This window comes from Pygoscelis adeliae, unplaced genomic scaffold (genome assembly GCF_000699105.1).
Source record: "Pygoscelis adeliae isolate BGI_AS28 unplaced genomic scaffold, ASM69910v1 Scaffold63, whole genome shotgun sequence".
In the NCBI taxonomy this organism is placed as follows: domain Eukaryota; kingdom Metazoa; phylum Chordata; class Aves; order Sphenisciformes; family Spheniscidae; genus Pygoscelis; species Pygoscelis adeliae.
This window is the reverse complement of record NW_008824414.1, coordinates 6,081,726-6,102,227: the sequence shown is the minus strand read 5'-3', so window position 1 is coordinate 6,102,227 and position 20,502 is coordinate 6,081,726. Positions and strand designations below refer to the sequence as shown.

Here is a 20,502-nt window from a genome sequence, read left to right as displayed (position 1 = left end):
TGAGTTGGGGTGTTTCAGCCTGGAGAAGAGCAGGCTTTGGGGATTCCTTCTTGCAGCCCGTCAGTACTTAAAGGGGGCTTATAAAAAAGATGGGTGCAAACTTTTTAGCAGGGCCTGTTGCGACAGGGCAAGGGGGCATGGCTTTAAACTAAAGGGGGGTAGATTTAGACTAGATAGAAGGAAGAAATGTTTTACGCTGAGGGTGGTGAAACACTGGCCCAGGTTGCCCCGAGAGGTGGTAGATGCCCCATCCCTGGAAACATTCCAGGTCAGGTTGGATGGGGCTCTGAGCAACCTGATCTAGTTGAAGATGTCCCTGCCCACGGCAGGGGGGTTGGACTAGATGGCCTTGAGAGGTCCCTTCCAATCCAAACTATTCTATGATTCTATATATCATTCTTCCTTCACTCTGTGTGCAGCATTGTTCTCTGAATCCTGTCCCGAAGTTGTATGTATTACATATAACAGGTAGAGACTACAGCTGTTTTATGACTACCATCACTGTACTCTCACAGCACCTAAGTGTAAACCTTTCCTTCTCATTTTCTTCAGTTCAGTTTTTTGGTGATACTGTATTGGAGGCCTAGCAGTTGGAGATTATTAGGCTTTTGTATTTCTTGATAAAGCAAGGAAGTAGCACACACTTTGAATATTAATCCTTGGTTTAAAATTTGCATAAGGAACAGATGCTGACCCTGAAGGAGTAGGCAGTTCAAAGACTGCTGCAGATACCAAAGTTACTCTTTGCTCTTCAGGAGGCTTTTAATACATAGACCAGTTTGCTCATCCCTAATGTTGGGGAGAAGACTGTGAAAGTAAAGATGAAATTGTATCATCAAATCTTTGGTGCTTAAATCATGGTGCAGTACATTAACACTCAAACTGTAGTGATACATTATGATCAATAGAATGGAGCAGGGGGGGAATCACCCAAGGGGATAATTCTTAAATATTAATGTGAATGTTAAAATACTAAGTATGAACAATATATGTTGCACTGAAATGGGATGACTTTTGTTTAAAAAAAGTGTTCCTGAAATTACTCCAATTCAGGAAGACAATGATAGATACTTGATCCAGTATTTTTTAATCTTGATATTAAATGTATCTTAAACGTCACTCCTCTGAAATCATAAGAAAGTTCAGGAGTGAATTTGCTCTCCTGTTTCTAGGTCTAGCTTTTCTTAAAAATAATGCTGCACCACCCACACTGTAAAATAGACCCTGGAAAATGCAGAGATGAAAACAGACTGTGGTGCAAAGGTCACAGGGTATATTTTTAATGGCATGCATTATGAGAGCATCTCATTAGAAGTAGAGTCCTTAGAGTTCATAGCACTAATATTAATAGCTAAAATTAGTCCTGTAGTGCTTTTTCATTTAGAGAAGCTGTTACAAATTTGTGTAGACTGCGTAGTTTTCATTTGAGTGTGAGATTTGAGTTATTCCAGAAACAACTCAAAAGCATTAGCAGTAAAATGTGTTTGTATGTGATCAGAAGATTTGGTCAAAACTTTAAAAGTACTGAGTTTATACTAGTGCTGAGGTGCAAATACAACTTAATGCTTATTACTTTTTAAGAATCAAATAACTTATGCTATTCTATATCCTAGTAATAAGTACACTTAAAAATCAACAGTAACGTAAGTTTAGTCCACCTTGAAAATGTCAGCTTAAAAACACAGCTGGAATGTCAACAAGACCATACATGAAATAAGTTCTGTTTTCCTTTCTCATCATCTTTTCAATCCTGAAGTCAACAGATAGAGTACCTCTGAGCACAGTGGTATTTGGCTCAAACATTTTGAGATCTTTAAGGTCTAAATTTGCAGTTAGGTTTTCAAAATCCTCATTGCCATCCAAAGGTATTAACTGATACCGGCAGGAATTTTGATTGAGCAAGGGTCTTCAGGTTCCTGGGTGCTGGGATGAATTTTGTCTCCCGTGAAGGAATTATAGAAGGGCTAGATAAATCTAGATGAATTAATTTTAAAATTTTGGGACACATATTTTATTAGCTCGCTTATTTATTTTTTATTATATCTCTAGTTTTGCTGTGAGTTTTGGGTTTGATAAGAAAAAATCCCTGCAGTTTTCCTATTCTGCGGCACTAGCCTCCTTGAAAAGGAAAGCTGTATTTTGAGAAAGACGACTAACATTTACTCAGTGTAACCTATATCCAAGCATCGGATCTGCCAAGTTTGGACTGCTATTGTTAAGCTCCTCAGCTTTTGTCAGTCACGGGATGAACATGATCTGAATTTTAAGCTTGTAAGATCAGCTGAGCTTGAGTTGTTTCATTTCAGATAGCTCTGTGTTGAAAAGGCTTTTACATAAGATTTTAGATATAATCTGGCATAGATACAAGGGAACTTACAATTTTTGCTGGTAAGCAATGCTTAAGAAAATTCTTGAGGTTCCTTAAGAAATACTTGTTTCAGGTACAGAAAGTATATGGCTGCTTTTACCCAGAGAGATCCCTTTATCCCTGATCAGTGCCAAACACCCTGATCAGTATCCAAACACCTAACCTCGGTTGTTTCTTCCTTGCAGAATAATTGCAGCTCAGTGCACAAGACAACACTCCATAGCCTTTTATTCAGTGGCGGTGGAGAGTTAACCCCCATGGAAAACACTCAATAGTAATAATAATGTTCAGGTTTTAATAAGTGCTTTTCATTGCTAAATTTGAAAACCACTTTACAAAGTCTTGTCAGAATCATTGCTCCCATTTCATAGGCAGGAAAACTGAGGTATAGAGCCACAGATAACTTGTGTGATGTTACAAGTCTAGCAGCTGAACTACAGTCTTCACAACTCTAGCGTTCTAGCCGCTGTGGTGTGCTGACTTTTGCTGAGAAAGCTCCACACAATGAACTGAATGGAGTCAGTGGGTATGTTAGTCACTGGGGGAGACAAGGCTGAACTGACCTGGATGGGATTTTGTATTTCTAAATGTTTGCATTGCCAGCCTTTCCCTCCACCTAGAGATACCCAGTTCCTCCCACTCCCCAATGTTCAGGGGAAAGGGAGGACAGGGCTGAACTGCCCGTGCTCATCGCTCTCTGCTGCACTCCTCAGCAATAACCCTGAAGATGATTTCTGTGGCTTTTCTCATTTTGTGCTCCACCTGTGGTAACAAAAAGGCTTCTGACTTCAAGGGTTGAGGAAAGGTCAGCAAATATCATGCTGTCTGTGGAAAGATGAGAGACCTTTACTTTGTGATCACAAGTGTGTGGCACCCTCATGGTGCTAAGTGAGCAGAGGGACACTTACCTTTGAAAACTGGACAGATTTTCCACACAGTGGCAGCCCCTTCTCGGTTATACTGTCCCAGTGCTAATTCCATATAGAACAGGGGCATTCCAGCAATGATTAGGAAGAGGATATAGGGAATAAGAAAAGCACCTGGAAAGAGAATAATTAGACCTTGTAGTTGATATGTTTTGGTTACATTTTGCTTTCTCTATTGCTTGCTTTTACTGGCTAAAAACAAAGTCACTGCCTTTGCGAAGTAGAAAGGAAATATCAGGAAGGAAGAACCCATGTTCTCTTGTTCCTTTCCTGTATTTTTTTAAGGTCTCAGAGACATAACCCCTGAAAAAAGCTGTGGAGCATGGCTTCTATTTACCCTTAATGTTTGCCCTCTGCTTTTTGGCTTCAGAGGGAAAAAAAATGTGTCCCTGAAAATTAATCCCTAACTGAAGAAGAAATGATGCCGAACACACTTGCAGAGCTAAAAGGGAAAGGGACTATGAAAAATTTTGTTGTTTTTTTTAGTGTAGGATGTTCAAAACGGAGCATGGAGGCCAGTGACAGAAGCAAAAAAATGTTGTGCAAGTTCCTGTAAGTGCAGTTTAAGTCATACTGTGTAAGGTGTCTGCAGGAACCTCTGGCTTGAAAGTGAATCACTACTGGTCAGTCACATGGAATTTGGGTTTCCATGGCATATTTTGGTTTTTGCTTTAATAAATTCCCTTATTCTTATGAAATGTGTTAGACAACGCACCCCTTCTCCAACCTAGTGATACTCATTGCCATTAATGTGGAGTATGTACTAGGATTGGTCTGGTTTCACTGCTGGGCTCAAGTAACAGCGTCTTTATATTGCAGCAGGACAGTGCTGGGGCTGCTTGCACCTTCCTGGAATACATAACTTCACTTGATTGAGGATTCTCTCGTGAGTTCATACCACAGAAACTGTCCCCTGTGGAAAAATCCTGATGTCTCAGTGCTACTATCATAAAAAGTATTGCCAACTGAAATACAAAAGGATCATCTAATGTCAAAACTATCTGAAAATTTTGTGGCTATTTTATATGATCCAGGTCACAGAAAGAAGACTCCCCCAGTGCATGGCTACATGTGATACTATAAAACAATTATAGTTGGTGTCATGTTTAATAACTGGATGCTCTGTCAGTCCTCTGCTTTGTGGTATCTGTGAAGTATAGTTTTTATTTTATTGCATAGCTTACTTGGTCCAGAACAGTTCAATTCATGTAAAATTTTTATAAAAAATGATTAGGCTGTTTTGATAAATATGGAGCTGACAGAGTAACTGCATATTCTGAATGACTGACTGCTCTCCTTAGGAGTTACCTATGAAAAAGAAACTAGATTGTGAAAAACATGGTTAAATTGTTCAGCAAAAGAAAAAAGAAAAATAGCAGCAGCTGTCTATTTCTCCCAATAGCAAGTAGTAGGAGCTTTTGCAAACCTTTAAAATCTGCTGTACTGCTTTAGTAACTTGAAAACTTCCCTTACAAAAGGAAATAAGTTTGCACTGCTTCTAAATATATAAACTTACAGAAGGTATGCGTAGTCTATAAAAGTATAAAAGCGTGACTGTAGCTATCTGAAACATGCCAGTAAGCAGAGTGAACTGTGTACTTAAAAAGGACTTCTGAAAGTACTGTTGTGCTTTTAAAAGTCTGAATAGTTGCTCCTCCTTTACCTTTCATATTTGCTTTCCACAGATATTACTAGTGTGAGCTGCCTAGTATGTCTGTTCAGAGAGGGACTTTTGAGTATATACTGGAGAATAAGAATGGAAAAAACAAACTTATTCTCTTAGTCATACCACAAATCTACTTCTAAAAGTAACATGCTGTGACATAATAGTAAGGACGATGTATTGAGCATTCGGTTGTAAGTTTAGGCATTTGAAAGTTGAAATCTTGCAATGAAACAGAGAGACAAGGTATATCAACAGAAATAAAGAATAGCTTAAAGCTTTGAGAAGGTATCCTAAAAGCTGAAATATATTGGTTGTATCACTTTGGGGGCAAGAATCTTCTTTTTCATGATGTTTATATGGAGTGTTGCGTGAATGCAACCTGTATTCACATAAGCTACTACAGTACCAGTGATACATGTTTTAATAATATTTCAGTGTTGTTTATAAGCTGCTTTCTATGGTTGTCATGTTGAACTGTCATATGTTTGAATATTGTAGGGGAAAAAAATATTTGTAGTCAACAAATACTTGATACCCTGCAGTTCTGAGCTCTGTTCAATGTTGAAACATACTCAGCTAGATCAGTCTGGGACACTACATATTGCTTTCACTATATCTAGTATCTAGAAAAATTATTTTAGGTAGTTTTACTGTCAGATTTCTTGTAAGTGACAGCCTTTGAAGTGCCATACTTGTCTTGCTTCGATAGTGTTACAGTGTGTGGAGCTGACTCACAAACCTAGCTTGTATTTGGGAGGTGTGGAGTTTGCACAGAGTGCTGTTTGATTAATTTTAATGTCAAGACACTGTGGAAAACATGATGCCACAAATTGAATAGGGAAATTTGTGTCTGAGAAAATTAATCCCGGAGATGTGTAGTGGACGTACGTTTAAATGCTAGTTTAAAATACGTGTTTTCCAAGTATGACTAATACCATGATGAACTGTGAAGTGTACTGTACTTAGGCATACTTGCTTAAGCGTCATCTATTTGGCTGCGAGTCATTTCAGGCTTTAGTTAAAGGAGGTTTCTTTCTTTTTTTTCTTCCCCCGCCCTGCCCCCGCAAGGGATTAATATGGTGTGGTGTAATTTTCAGCAAAGAGCAGTTACGCAGTATGGCAGGGTTTCATAGCTGGGTTACTTTTCAGGTAACTAAATGATTGAAGTATTTTGAAATTGAGATAAATATCAAAGAAAGGGTGCTTAGTCACATTAAGTTGACTTAATGTTTTGGAGACTTCTGGAAACTTCTTGTTTCGCAGCTTCTGATGAGGTAAAAAATAGCAAAAAGTCAGGTATTTTGTAAATATCTTGATATTTGCTCTTCTCTTCCTAGCTAATATCCAGAATTAAACTTCATTGTGTTCACTGAACCCTTTCTGAGATCATGGGCACTTCAGCAGAGAATAAATGATGGTCAAAGTAGCATTCAAATTGCTGCAAAATAGAACGGTGTGCAAATGCTTATAGACAGCACACGTGTGATATATTATCAGCCTCGCTGTGATTGCACAGAGGCTCCATCATAGGACTGGTTTGTGTACAGTATCTTATGAACAAGAGGTATTTGGAAGGAGACTTCATACTGTCTTCTGTGTGTGTGATTCTAACATCCTGTGGGCCAGGAAGGAGACAAACCAGCATCCTGGTGGGCCTCTTGCTTTAGGTCCACTGGTATGAATTTGAGCATCATACCAGACTTGTCTGAAGGCGCAGCCTTGCTGTTAATGCCTACCTGGTCTATGAAGTCAGAATGTGTTAGGAAGAGTGACATGATGCCAGCTGTGTCACTCTCGCCTGTGCCAGAAAGGCCGCAGAAACTGCCGTGCTTTAATTGCATGAATCCAAGGGGCCAGTCAGATTTGTATAGCCTAGATAGCTGAACTCTTAGGGGGCACACAGTTTGGCTAACGCTTCAGACTAGCTTGCCAAGATCTACCTACCTCAGAGAGCTGAGGGAATGCAATCTGTGGGATTGCTACACTGGCAGTAACATACTGAGAGCACTTGAGGGGATTCCACTCCCCCCACTGTGTGATGGGATGGGGCTGAGCACACAGCTGCATCCCACAAGGCAATATTGGTCTCAGCAATCCCTAATGGTTCCTAATTTCCCTTTACAGCTCAAAATCTGAAGCAATTAACATCTGTATTACAGCCCTGGCATAAGAGCTATATTTGACTTGCTACTGAGTCAGATGCAGCTCAAAAGCCCCAGGTTGGCCTTGGACTGTTGCAAATTGCTACATCTCTGTTAACAGATTTAATGAGATCCATATACGTCCCTTAAGGTGTCAGTGTATATACATGGAGGTAAGACAGCCTTGTGTCTTACTCAAAACTAGATTAGGTCAAACCCTCAGCTTCTACAAGAACCATCTGTGTGAAACTTCAAGTGGAAACTTACACAGAAGTTTTTAAAAAAAACTATTATATTTAATTAATGAAGGACAAAATACAAGACAGGCTTTGCATTCCTGTGTTCGGTGCCAAAACAACTTCTTAATTTTGGTATAACACCAAAAAGTGCCTCCTCCCTCTGTTCTTCAGCGTTCACAGCATCCTAGGGGGCGGGAAGAAAGAGGAATACAGCTCTAAATACTTCTCTCAATCCTACAAGGAGGTCTCATCTCACTTTTAAATGCCAGAAAGAGCGAGCATTAATTTACTAATGACTGAAAAAAGATCATTTAAACAGCTACTGTTATCCTAAAAGGATTTGTTGATGCACATACAAGAAGCAGGCCAGGACAGGGGTAGTTGGAACAACTTTGAACTATTTGTGCTCGTTAGCCTTCTGCATTTGTTCCGATGGTTATTCTAGTCAAAATGTTAACTGGTGGGGATGTCTGCTAAAACAACAAACTTTGAGCAAATATTACAGTATGTTTTCAGATAGGAGTGTTTCCAGTATTTGTGCAGGAAAAGAGTCTAAAAACAAAGATCTCCCAACTGGTGAATTGAAATACAAGCTAATCTCTGTATCTGATCAACACTGCTTGTTTTTTTCATACAGAATAAATAGTACTTCAAACAGTATCAGCAAACAGTTGATAGAATGCAGTACATTTGCTCAGACAACAAGGGAAATGGGGTGAAACTCTAATCTGTGCAGAGTCTTGTGAATGAAAAAGGAAGTCCCCGATGCAGAGATCTTGAAATCTAGATTTTACAAGATCACTGTAGGTAGAAAAACTAAGTAGTCGGAAAGGCAGGCATTTCTTAGTACATGAATGTTAGTTCTGGCTCTTCAGCAGACTAGCTACCAGCTGGCTTGCGCCGCCACCGAGAGCACCTCTGAAGGAGGCGAGCTTGAGCCTGCTGCTGACTCCTGGGAAGAAGGGGTGGAAGGGTAGACCTTTACTGACCTGAGATTAAAAGCAATAAGGGTTTGCATGGTACAGCAAAGAGAAGTCAGAGATACAAAGGAGCATGATGTAACCTCAGTGTCAAAGCCAAGATGATGATTTTAACAGCAGCTGTATGATGATGTTGAACCCAGCCAGCAATAGATTATAGTAGTCAAAAATAACATTTTTCTGCAAAACAGATCGCATGACACACTATAAAAACTTAAGCAGCACTTTGCACATATAAAATCCTCCAAGTATGCAATAAAATCTTCCAAGTATGCAACCTTTTTCATGGAAAGTATTTCTGAATCATAAATCCAGTGGAGCTATACCATGGTGAGTGACATGTTTCTTTTGAAACCCTTATATTTAGCTATTCCCTCTAACAAACAGTTGCTAGATTTGAACCTATTTATACTCTCAATTTGGGCTCAGAGCCTTCAGTTTTTCCAGAATTCCAATTTTAATAGCGTTCCTTTCACTCAAAAGAAAGTGAAAGCAAATAGTTTCCAGAAATGGTTCAATGCTGTTCATAAGCTGATGCCAACTGAAGCCTGTATTTTTTTATCTTGAGCCGTTAACCTGCTACTGCCTTGAAACCACTTGAAGTGACTTGAAGTGCAGTGTATTTATAAGCTGGTCACTGGGTTGTAACAGAAAGGGTTACCCAAGCCCTTCCATGCAAACCCAGTCATCTCTGGCTTTTTGTTACAAGAGTAATGAGCTAAAGAAACCCATTAGTAGCTATTTTGATCAAATTAATGAGAGTTAAATATACCCAGCCACTCAGAGCAGCATGATTCATTCATAAATAACACCCAGGTCATTGGCTAAGGTCCTATTTACATAAATTAATGAAATGATAACATTTACAACAGTGTGTAGTTTAAAGATAATCGCAGGAACATACAAGAACAGAACCCTGGCCTATGTTGTTTGGTAGGAAATTAAAGAATAAATAAAGAGACATGGTGGGTTTAAGAGAATATAAATCAGGTTGGTCCAAGATGGCCAGCGTGGCAGTGGGAGCTCTGGAGCTTTGCGGGCGGTTCCTGCTGCTGACCGTCACAACACTCTCACTGCTGCTAGCTTAGGAAATTAAGCCATTCCCATCTTCTGCTGTGAGTGTGACCATAGAGAGTCCAAAAATCTGCTTTACAAGGTTGCAGTGATAGCTTTTGGTTTTATATCGTGCCTCCTTATAGCAGAGGTACTACTGGAGCTCACCCCTTTGTTTCTAAATAAATGAATTAGCATCAAGGTGAGTTTTGACAGTAGTTTGGTAAGTAAATAACTTGGAGTTTGTAACAATGTGAAGGTCTAGCTACTAACATTCCTGCCCAAATCCATTTTGTTGATTTTGTGCCTTTTTCTTTTTTCAACTACCTGGCTGGTTTAAACAAGAAATGAGAGAGTAAGTGAGCTGGAATGTGGAGCCAGCTTGTAGACTGTTTTGTTAGGTGATTTATTAAATCACTATTACTAATGTTCAATAGGACAGGGTTTGTAGGAGTAGTGGTATCCTTTCCTGCAACAGCTAACACTGTTGGGGACAAAACGGCGAATTTTCTAGTTCACAAGCTCGTCAGAAGGTGCTGGTCAGGGGAAGTGCACAGTACTGGACTGCCAGGTCAGTGTGCTGATGCCTAGCTGGAGAATGCTGCTGCTTCACAATAGGCATGACTGGAAACTTAAGAGACACTAAATTAAGAGGACAAAATACTATTCTATCATTTTATTAATAGGAGTGTTCTATTTGTGTTTTTTCCCCAACTTTGCAATTATTAGGGGTGACACGAGGTTATATTCACCTGCAATTGCATACCAACAAAACCACCCATGTAAGGTGTAGGCTGTACTTGAGATGTACAAAATAAAGTGTCTGTCAAAAGGTACCCAGATTTATTGGTGGCAGAACATCCATGGCTAAAAATATTTTTGAATGAAGACATCAGAAGCTATTTGCTGTGAGCTTGTGGATCAAGATAAGCAGGTTTTGCTGGATTCCAGCACTAGAAAATCCGTAACAACATAACCTCATGTGATAAGTTTTCCTTGAAATGTGTGTACTGAAAAACTATTTTCTGTCATGTACAGAATATAGTCATGTACGTGAAAGGAAATACTACTTCATCAGCTTTAGCTGTCTCTTAAGTGTAGGAAAGTCCTTGCTTTGTGCCAGGGAGATTTTGGCAACTACAGTTTTACTTCGGTTCAGATACAGACTGTTAGTCATAGTTTTCTCTCTCTCTTCTCAGAGAACTTGTATGTTCATTTGTGTTTGTTTTGTCTCAGTCAGCTGTAAACTAAAATGAATGTTTTCAAAATTCATGGATCCATCTGATTTTGATGCCAGAATGAATTGTTAGATACTTTGATCTAACTTCCTGTCTAATGTAAACCAGAGTTTCAGACAGAAAAACACAATCCTGATTTGAAGATACCAGGCAGATCCTTTTCTTTTTTTGGTAGTTTATTTCATAGGTTAATAACTTTGGTGTTATAAAACTAATTAAAAAAAAAATTTCTAATTTGAATATATCTGACATTTGATTGTGGCAGTGCTTTCCCTGATAAATTAAAATACCCTGCAATACTTTGTATTTCCCTCCTGTGAAAGATGCTTAAGTGCTGCAATCAAGTGTTTTGGCCTTTTTATAATCTAAGAGACTGAGTGAACTAAACTGATGAATTACGGTGTAACAGTGATTCCTGCTTTTCTGTCGAAAATCCCCACCTTACTGGCATTTCTTGGTGTAGCAGGTTCATATATTGTCAGGTTGAAGAGTTATGTGGGCACTTCTTGTACCCACATTAAGTTATGGTACCCACTTTGAGCTGCACATTTGATGCTTCAGGAGTGCCAAGTTTACATCCTCGAGACGTTCCTCCACCTTACCAGAGAGAGCCTGGGATGAATCCTCCGGATTTTCAGCCCCTCATTTAGGCAGTGTTAGTCCTTGCTTTGATCTTTCTACTCTTTCTAACATTCTCAGGATTGCCCTTGTGGGAGCTGCTCGCTGTCCTATGTACATTGTACAGGGTAGACTCACCTCCTAGTTACGCCACCTGCGTTGGGTGCCTAATATGAGGTGATACGACTGCCCTAGCAGAGCTAATTAGAGCCACAGTAGTAGCTAATGTACACAGTGAGACAAGGCATGTTAAACGTGCTTTGTTCTGTCCATGTAACAGTGCAATTTCTGGTTCACAACACAACCTCGGATGGAGGGTGTTTCTCTTAAAGACTGCTTTTCTTTTGGATGTTGTCAAAATAAAAAACAGCCCCAAAGTTAAGCACCCTCTGGAGAGGACACAGTACCCATTTTAGGCAGCATGAGATTCATAACTGTGCCAGGGTAAAACAAAGTGCTTAAGACATCTTAAATCAGCTCCAGACAAGTGCCAGGCAGCTTTCAAGAGGATTAATGTACAAACCAATAGGAGGTAAATGTCTTGAAATTCTGCTAGAGAAGAATCAAGTATAAACACTCTGAGGTACACTTAAAACTTGCCTTATCATTCAGTGATTAATCCAATTTTAAGTGTAACTCCAATTTTTGGACTCGATGACCAAAGCAAAACATTCCTTTTCTTTCCAGGCTTTATTAGAGATTTATTTGTAATAGTGTAATACTTTCTGTACTATCTTAATCTTTACAAACTCTTGCACAACAGAATCCTCTAAATTCTTCCTATCAATAAAAGGTTACGTTCTGTCACAGAAGTATGAGACAGTTACATGTTCCTATCTATAAGAATTCTAGTAAATCTAACCTTTACTCTCAGTCACTACAAATGAACCCTTCAGGATGAATGTTCTTTCTGATGCCAGTAAAGGAAGCAGAATAACTGTACTGTAAACTACATATAATGCATGTTTATACAGGGCTTTGAAGTAGAAGGCAAAGAGTTACATACACGATAAAGCCATTCTCCATGTTTTATTAAAACCCACCTATGTTTTCTGTCAACACTACTGGGAAGTATTCTTTATGTACAGTTTTCTGAGACATCTATATTTCTTAGACATCCTATATATACTGCAAAGTACAGATTTCACACATATTTTGAAATGGGTAGTATGCTATCTAGACATAAATAATATTTTCTTATACAAGACATATTGCATCAATTTAATTCATTTGTAAACTTTAATGGCTGTGTATGTGATGCTGTTAGCCACAATTTTGGCAAATTTACTGTTACAGTGATGGCTAGTACTGCGTAATTGCCTAGGACAATGCAAAACCCTGTACTCTTATCAAAGATTATAGTTGCTATTGGATTGTGCTAAAATTTTGGAAGGTCTGGGCGAGGGTAGCTTCCAAATGGCTGCGGCTTCTTTACTTTGTACCTTTTTATTAGCACTGAACACAAGAATTTCATAAAAACTGTCACAGCATTCTTCACAGAAAACCTTTCTATTTGGAAAAAAATCTGTATCTGCTCTAGGGTAGTGCTGGTAATATTCTGTATGCAGTGCAGAGCCGTCAGGTGGGGTCTCTGAGAATTTGGGCATTGTGGGCACAAAGCCAAACTTCTCAGTAGCATCCCTGCAACAGGAAGACTCTAAGAACTACTTCTCTTGATGTTCCCTTGCTCCAAAGGATAAATGGAGTCTTACCTAGACCAGTATGAAACCATAACAGTGCTGCATCAATCTAGCTGTACTGGCTAGCAACACCCTTCCTTCATTTTCTGTCTGACTACTCTCCCTCTTCTGTGGGCATTAATCAGACAAAAGTTTTTATTTAAGTTTGAAACCTGAGCTTTATGTTTGTTCTTATTTAGTGGACTATTTTTCTAATAGGCTTCAAGCAATGAAGTAAATTTTTCCCTCAGTCTAAGCTGTCCAGTACATATTTCATCACTGCCATTCTGCACAGGGCCTCCTAGCTTGAAATGCCATAGAAGAATGCGTAAAGGACCTCAGGGCCCATCATAGCTCACTGCCAAGATGAAGCAGAGGCCTATTAACAGTTTGAAGCAAAATCCTTCTTGTTTTGTCACAGTGCAAACTTTTGCTAGGGCAGATTGTGGGGCAATTTTATTCGCTGGTTACTCAGACCTTATGATAAATCAGTGTGGCTGAGCTTGGTGTTTTCAACTTATCATACAGCTGTATTTTTTTCGTATTTCTAAACAGCTTTAAAACACATTATACCTCATGACTGTAAAACAGTATTTAGAAGGAAAAATGTAGGTGATCTTGAAGATTTCCAAATCTCTTAATTTAGGGTTAGAGACAGTGATTTTGTCATCAGCCTCTGTATGTGTCAATGAAGGATTAACCTGCAATTTAGGAATAGCCTGGTAACTGTTTTCTGTCACTTTCTGTTAGGGAAGAGTCAAGGGAGAGAGAGTAACCAATGCCAGCTATATTCTCTCAACCGCCAATTAAAAAAGTTCAAAAACCATGGGTTAGGCCCCAGAATAATTTAAAATGTCTTAAAATGTAAGATCTTCTAGTCCAATCCTTTTATTTGCCTTCTGGCTTTTAGTCTTGTACTTGCTTTGTATTTTCCCAGCTTTTCTCTTTAGCCTTGAGAGCTAGAAAGAGATTCTTGCTTAATCATTTGTGTCTATGAAACTGCAAGAGTAAAAAGCACTTCTTAAAATAGTACTTTTTTTTTATTGCTTGAGCCCTACATGGGAGAAAGCCGAGGTCATAGTCTAACTCTCACAGAGTAAGTTCATTTTGTGTAATAATGACCATCATCTATGTAAGTCCTGACATTTTGCTTATTAGGTGAAGTACTGAGCTATTGCACTGAGTGAAGATCAGTTATTAGTCAGTGGAAGTCTTCTATATCAGCTTAGTCTGAATAGTTTTTTATTACTTTACTCTGTTTTTTTTCTCACATAATTCTTAGTCTGGAAATTCTGTCTACTTAGGAGTCCTTAAGAGAGAGACGTCTGTTATTTGGGTTCAAATCCTAGCTCTGGTGACGTCAATGGAAAAAAACCACCCATTGACTTCAGCTGGGTCAGGATTTCTCCCTTGTGGTTTATGAATCTATTGATTTTAACTAAGGCTGTGGAGCCATATATAAATGAGAAACAAACGGCAGAAAAGGAGCAAATGATCAAACTCTTCCCCAAAACAAAATCCTGGAGTGTCTCTGGTCTCACCAACACCTGCCTCATGATCTCATTGACACATCTGCATTTCTCTTTCGAGAGGAGACAAAAGCACTGCACAGCACAAGCTAGTCCTTAGTTTTGTGATAAGTCTTATAAGATGCCTATGTACAGCTATAATCACCCCTCAGTTGGGGGCACGAGCTTTTGAACCTTTTTCTAGCATCAGTCTTATTGGACATCAGTAGACAGATACAGTCCTGCATGCTGATGAAGAGTCGTGTAGCAGAGATACTTTTGAGTAGCTTCGAAGCTGTGAACTTGATGTTTTGGTAACACTTGGCCTTGAACTTTCTAATATCATAGTTAGTCCAATATACTTAATTGTTCTTGCTCACTGAAACTCTTTGCTTTCCGTTACCAGTGTTATGAAATAATGATGTTTCTGCCAAGAAGGCAAGGCGCTGAGATCTGCTGGAAGGCGAGCTATATTAGCATTGAAGAAGAAAAAAAAAAAAATAGCATGGCTCTTCATTGTAGAATGGTAGTGAAAGTCTGTGTGGAGCTTGTTTTCCAAAGGTAAATCTTTCAAGAGGACTGCAGAGAACAACCTCCTAAACTTAGTATTTGAGAAATTATTCTCTCCTGTATCATTCCTTGGGGGGAAGAGACTATCTCCATTTTAATGTTGCACTCATTTAAAAAATGGTGTGTTCAGGGGCTCATATCTTGTTATCAATGGATTGTCTCCTTGCTGTTGTTGTGGCCATGCTGACAAGTGAGCTCCTTGATGTGAATTAGGCATCACTAAAAGCTGCCACTCCTATAATGTCCTAATAAATGAAATGAATCAGGAAATCCAAGAAGGGTCTGCTTGGGAACAATCATTGCTATTACTGGGCAGCTCTGTATTTCAAAGTCATGAGCCACCCTGTTAGGTCCTCCAGTAATTTTTTTTTTTCTATAAATGCAGTAGGTTGCTGTTACATTAATTATCAGGTTAGGATCTACTAAGATCTATAAGGATCTGCTGCTCCACCTTGTGGTCTGAAAACAGTTTTCTGTTACTCTACTCTAGAGTGGTGTGTCAGAAAAAGTCTAGCCTTTCCTCCTTTTTTTATTAAACTGGAATTTGACTGGAATCAGTATCATACTTTTCCTCAAGATACAGATCTTAAGGGCAAGTAATGTGTTGTCACTTTTGGTATGCTTCAGGATAGACACTGCAAGAGGTGTTTGATTACAGAAGAGAAAAAGAGAGAAAGAAAGAAAGAAAAGTTGAATCAGTGAAGAGTGCTATTCAGTATGCATAGTTCAGTAGGTGCAGAATAAATTATAAATAGCTAGCAAAAAATAAGATACACAATACTCGGCTGCTTTTTTCAGTACGTATGCTAGGCCCATGGTAACAACTTGTTTTTATGGTCAGTGAGGCAATCAGATAGGGTGTATTCTTCCATGCTGCCAATGGGCCAGAAAATCAGTGGCTTCCCACAGTTCTGCAGACTTCAGTAAAGATGAATGCTATGCAATTACCCGGCCACAATCCTTCCTGTACATCAATGCCACAAAAGCTGTTTCTCAAACTAACAAGAGTGCTATAGCAAGACATGGCTTTTTACTCACTCTATCACTAATTGCAGTGCTTGGAAATCATGCAGTATTTTTCTCCAGCTCTGAAATAAAGACTGTAAAGGAGTAATATTCTTCTGCTGTTGAAGAATATAAAAAGGCATATTGTATAGTAAGGGCAGCTTGTCTTACTGCATACCAGCAATCAGAACGCTAGTCATAAAAAACATTTATGGACTGGCAAAAGACAACTGCCTGCCTAATCCTGTCCAAGTTTTGTTTAGTAATATGTTATCACGGAATTCCGTGCACTGGAAAGTTGGTAGTGTGCTTTGGATGAATAGGAGTGTAAAGAAGTATGTGGCTTACATAGCCAATCCTCCCTGCTGACAGTTTCTGTTTCTGAATGGTAGACCCTAGCTCTCAAAGTGGTGTACTGTGCTGTCACCTTTGTCATGCTTCAGGAGAGAGATTGCAAAACTTGTTTAAATAGAGAATAGGGGAAGGGAGAAGGAAGAGTGAAAATAAAACAAAGGATAGCTTTGATAAGTAGTTTAGAGGTTCTTTCCTATGGTCTTCGTGAAGAATAATATGTCACAAGGCAAGGAGCTTAACTGTTTCCCTTCCATTCCCCCACCTCCTTCCTCCTTCTTTATAGATTAAAGGTTTCAAAATCTGTACGGCTAAAATTAAGTATGTTAAATCTATACAGAAATTAAGATGCTGAATTATACTACAGTTATCTCTCCAGAATTTCCATGAGAACAGGGATTATTCAGCATTACTGGGGGTCTAGGCACTTTTGGTGCCAATTTCCTGAAGGACTCAGATATCCATCTTTAGGAAGTCAAGTTCTGAGTGTCAGTAAAGCCTTTCATTTGAAACTATTCTGACTTGGCACCAGTGCATAAGATCTACACAATTAGGATGAATTCTTGCCATGAAAGGTTCAAGACTTAACTTGGAGGCAGGGAGAAGGCAAGGGGAAGATTGAGGAGTTGTAGTTGGAGGAGGGAATTACAGGTTGTCAAGACATGGGTAATAGGCTACTAACATGAATCCTTTATCTCCAAATGCCCTGAGGAAGGGAAACTGAAGGTTTATAATCAGTGTGATATTCCTGGAATCTTTACATACTCTTCACTGAAACTGGATTGGGGCAGTGGAGTTGTCCTGAATACAACTTATTTCAACTTTAATAATAATAATAATAATTTCTTGTTGTCACATTTCAAGTCAAGAAGTCAAGAGTCAGTTGCAAGATTCCCCCAAATCCATTATCATGGTTTTGTATAGTCTGTATGAAGGATACAAACAGAGAGAATGGAAAGTACTAAGAGCAAGGCAGTACTGAAAGATCTAGAACTGTATTACAAAGACACTCCATTTAAATGTCTCCTGCCTCCTGAATTACAATATTTTAATATATCTCTAAGTATATAATTTATTTGGTTAGGGTTTCTTATCTTGTAATAGTGCTGAGAGCAGTTAGGTGCAACATCATCTAATAATTACAATATATGTAAATGCTATGGAGTTTACAGTGCAAACCAATATTAGAGAGTCATACTACAGTTCTTAACTATTTAATCAATTGGTTAACCTGGGACAAAGGCTTTAGAGCTGGGAGTTGCTGATGTGCTTCCTATTAGACACAGCAAAAATAAAGGCATGAGCTATTTGATGTTGCTCCTCAGAACTGCTCAAAATTCTTTAAACCATTTGTTTCCATTTTAATTCACAGCAAGAGGTTCAGTAATTTGTGGACTGATTTTAATCATAATTTCCCTCACAGCATATCTAAGCACTCACTAAAGCTATATGTTCCCTCCGATCTTATGTGTAAGTAGTTGTATTAGCATTCTGTTTCGTATTGGTGTAAGTATGGGGAAGAAAGTATCTGTCTTGAAATAACATCTTTAGACCGCTAGAGCTGCATTCACATATTCACTGAACTGACAGACAGGTTTGTGATATTTTGCCAAAAGATGAAAGGGAAATTCTGCCCCGACACCATGTAGACCATGTCTCAGTCTCCTTAGAGATATTTTGGGTTCTTCAGTAAAGAAGGGCTGTTGGCTGCTACACTCCTAATATGGCCTTTCTATTTTCTATTGCTTCTAGCGAATTTAATAGCTTAAAAAGATGTTAGTGAGAAAACAGACTAGAAACAGATGAAGCTTAAGTGCCTGCTATTTCAGCTTGAATGAGTATCCAAAACCTGAGATTCCTAGCTAAACTATAAGAAACTCCTGTAGCTGTTTCAATAGGTGTTAATATGAACGTAGAAGGCTTCCTAATGTGACTTTTGGAATTTACTTGGCCAGGAGGGATATATATCCTGTTGGAATGGCTTTCTAGGGATATTTCAGTACTTCAGTTTCTTGGCAGAATTGAGAAGGGCATACAGGAATGAGGGCGGGGGGGAGGAAGACCTTAAGCAGAGATTTTAAATTTCCAAACAACGGAACTAAGTTTACTACTTGATGTCTTTTCTGCCTCTTACTTTAGAATAAAGCACTTCTGAGTGGTAATGAAAATGTGTTCATTCAGCATGCTTAGAAAGAGGTATCTTTGCTTTTGTCAGAACAGCTCATTTGGTTCACACCAGCTTTTTTATTGTCTTGGTAACATGGAGAAGCAAAGGTGGAAAACCAGTTTTGGTGGTTGATTGGAGCACCCTTTAGATCAGTTCTGAATGCTTGCCCTGCAAGGGGATCACAGGATGGTCCTCTTAAGGCGTAATGTCAAGCTAAGTACTATGAATCTTGTCTAGAACCTTTCTATGCTTGTACATATCTAGAACCTTTGTAAAATTCGGTCTAAGGGTTGCTAAAATTGTTCAGGGACAAATAACTTTTCTGCTCAGCCAGGTATTTAGCTGAGAGTCCATATAGTGTACCACTTATACGCTATTTCATGGTATCTTACTCCAGAGTCGGAAACTAGAATTTTAGAATTGATTAAAGATTTGGGTGAGAAAGATTCAATTCTTCTTTATCAACTATTCATAATGCTTCATATGTAGTAGGTGTATGACATAGTAGCTTATAACCCTGCAGACATTACAGTTCTGAAGATTTATTCTGCGGAGCCAAAAAACCATGCAGAGGAGAACGGGGAATTTCAGAGAAGCAGCTGGCAACTGGCATGTGAGCTACGGTGCTGGTGAGCCTAGGTGAATCTATGCTCTGTGTACACCAGATGATTCGTGGCTGATCAAGGAAAGGAAAGAGAAGTGATGAAGTCATGTGGGACGGGGAAGAGGGCAACCGTGAGCTCGCCACTGAATCCAGCTCTGGGGAAGGAGGTACTGTCACACTACACAACTGAACATTGTCCCCAATGTCACACGATGCCCAGGAACCCAAAACTTGTGGCCACAGTGTGGAGATCAGCATAACAGTTTAACCTATCTGAGGTCACTGGTTCGATGTGCTAATGGGAATTGAAAAGCCCTTATTAGGAAACCAAAATCACTAGATTTGCATCTAAGCTTTGATTGACTGATGAGTCAAACTCTTGGCGTAGGCTTTGCCGTGAGATTACTTCAAAGTTGATGTATTATCATCATCAATGCTATTTTGGAATGTAAACCCTGATATTACAAGGCAAAGGTCATCCACCTTTGAAGTGTAAAGTGCCAGATTATATTCTTTCTCAAAATAGTGATTAAATTTGGTGGCAGACACTTGGCAAAACGCAGGGGGCAGAGCCTAGTGGAAAGGCAAGGTGCTGCTGGTCAGCATCACAGCTTGCTTTTGGTGAAGCGGTGCACTAGCCAGGCTCACAGCTCTGTGGGAGGTGATACTTTCACAGGTGTCATTCTCAATGTGTGACAGCTCTTGGCTTCTGGGTTTGTGCTGGCCCTGTTTGGGGATAGTCGGATTTGGTTGTATGCTGTCTTTGGTACCTGTGCTGTGGATTGCTCAGTCCTGCATTACAGCTCATGGAAGTATGAATAGGAAAGGGAGCATTAGGATAACCTGTAAGATACTTCTGTTCTAAAGTGTATTGATTGCTGGCGAACTGTTCTCTGAAGCAAACAATTTCTTCTAGAAATACTGTGGTCTAAAAACACTTAAAAAATAATGCTTCAGAGGAGTTTAAAAGTGTATATTATGATAGCTAGAGAACTGTTAAAATATTTATCTGCAGCTATTCATAAATTCATGAAAAGCTTAATCTGATTCTTATGATACACTAAGTCTCCAGTGACTAATCCAACAATTACATGCTTCCTAATGAGTTGTCTGAACATGACTGACCTTGCAAATACCTTGTCTCACAAAAAAAGTACTTTATGTTGGTAAATTCTTTTTCCACAAATTTCAATGGGGAATATTAATTTTGCCTATGACTATGCAGGAAAACGAAACAAAAATGAACATTAATACTAAAAGTGTCTTGTACAAAAACTACAATAGCTTTGTTAACTAAGACCGAGCATCATCCTCCCCCACTGTGAGCACATCAGTTAATCATACTAGGCATTACTCAACTTCATTTGGCATCAGTAAAATTTTAGATGT

The 20,502-nt window shown here is 39.0% G+C and overlaps 1 protein-coding gene across 1 annotated transcript in view; it reads right to left on the bottom strand.

Moving 5' to 3' along the window:
* The window catches only part of SLC6A2 (solute carrier family 6 (neurotransmitter transporter), member 2), a 74,942-nt gene that overhangs the window by 47,153 nt on the left and 7,287 nt on the right, over positions 1 to 20,502 (bottom strand). Inside the window, exon 3 of the mRNA XM_009320795.1 lies at positions 3,277 to 3,408. Coding sequence (XP_009319070.1) covers positions 3,277 to 3,408 — 132 coding nt within the window. The remainder of the gene's footprint in view (positions 1 to 3,276; positions 3,409 to 20,502) is intronic.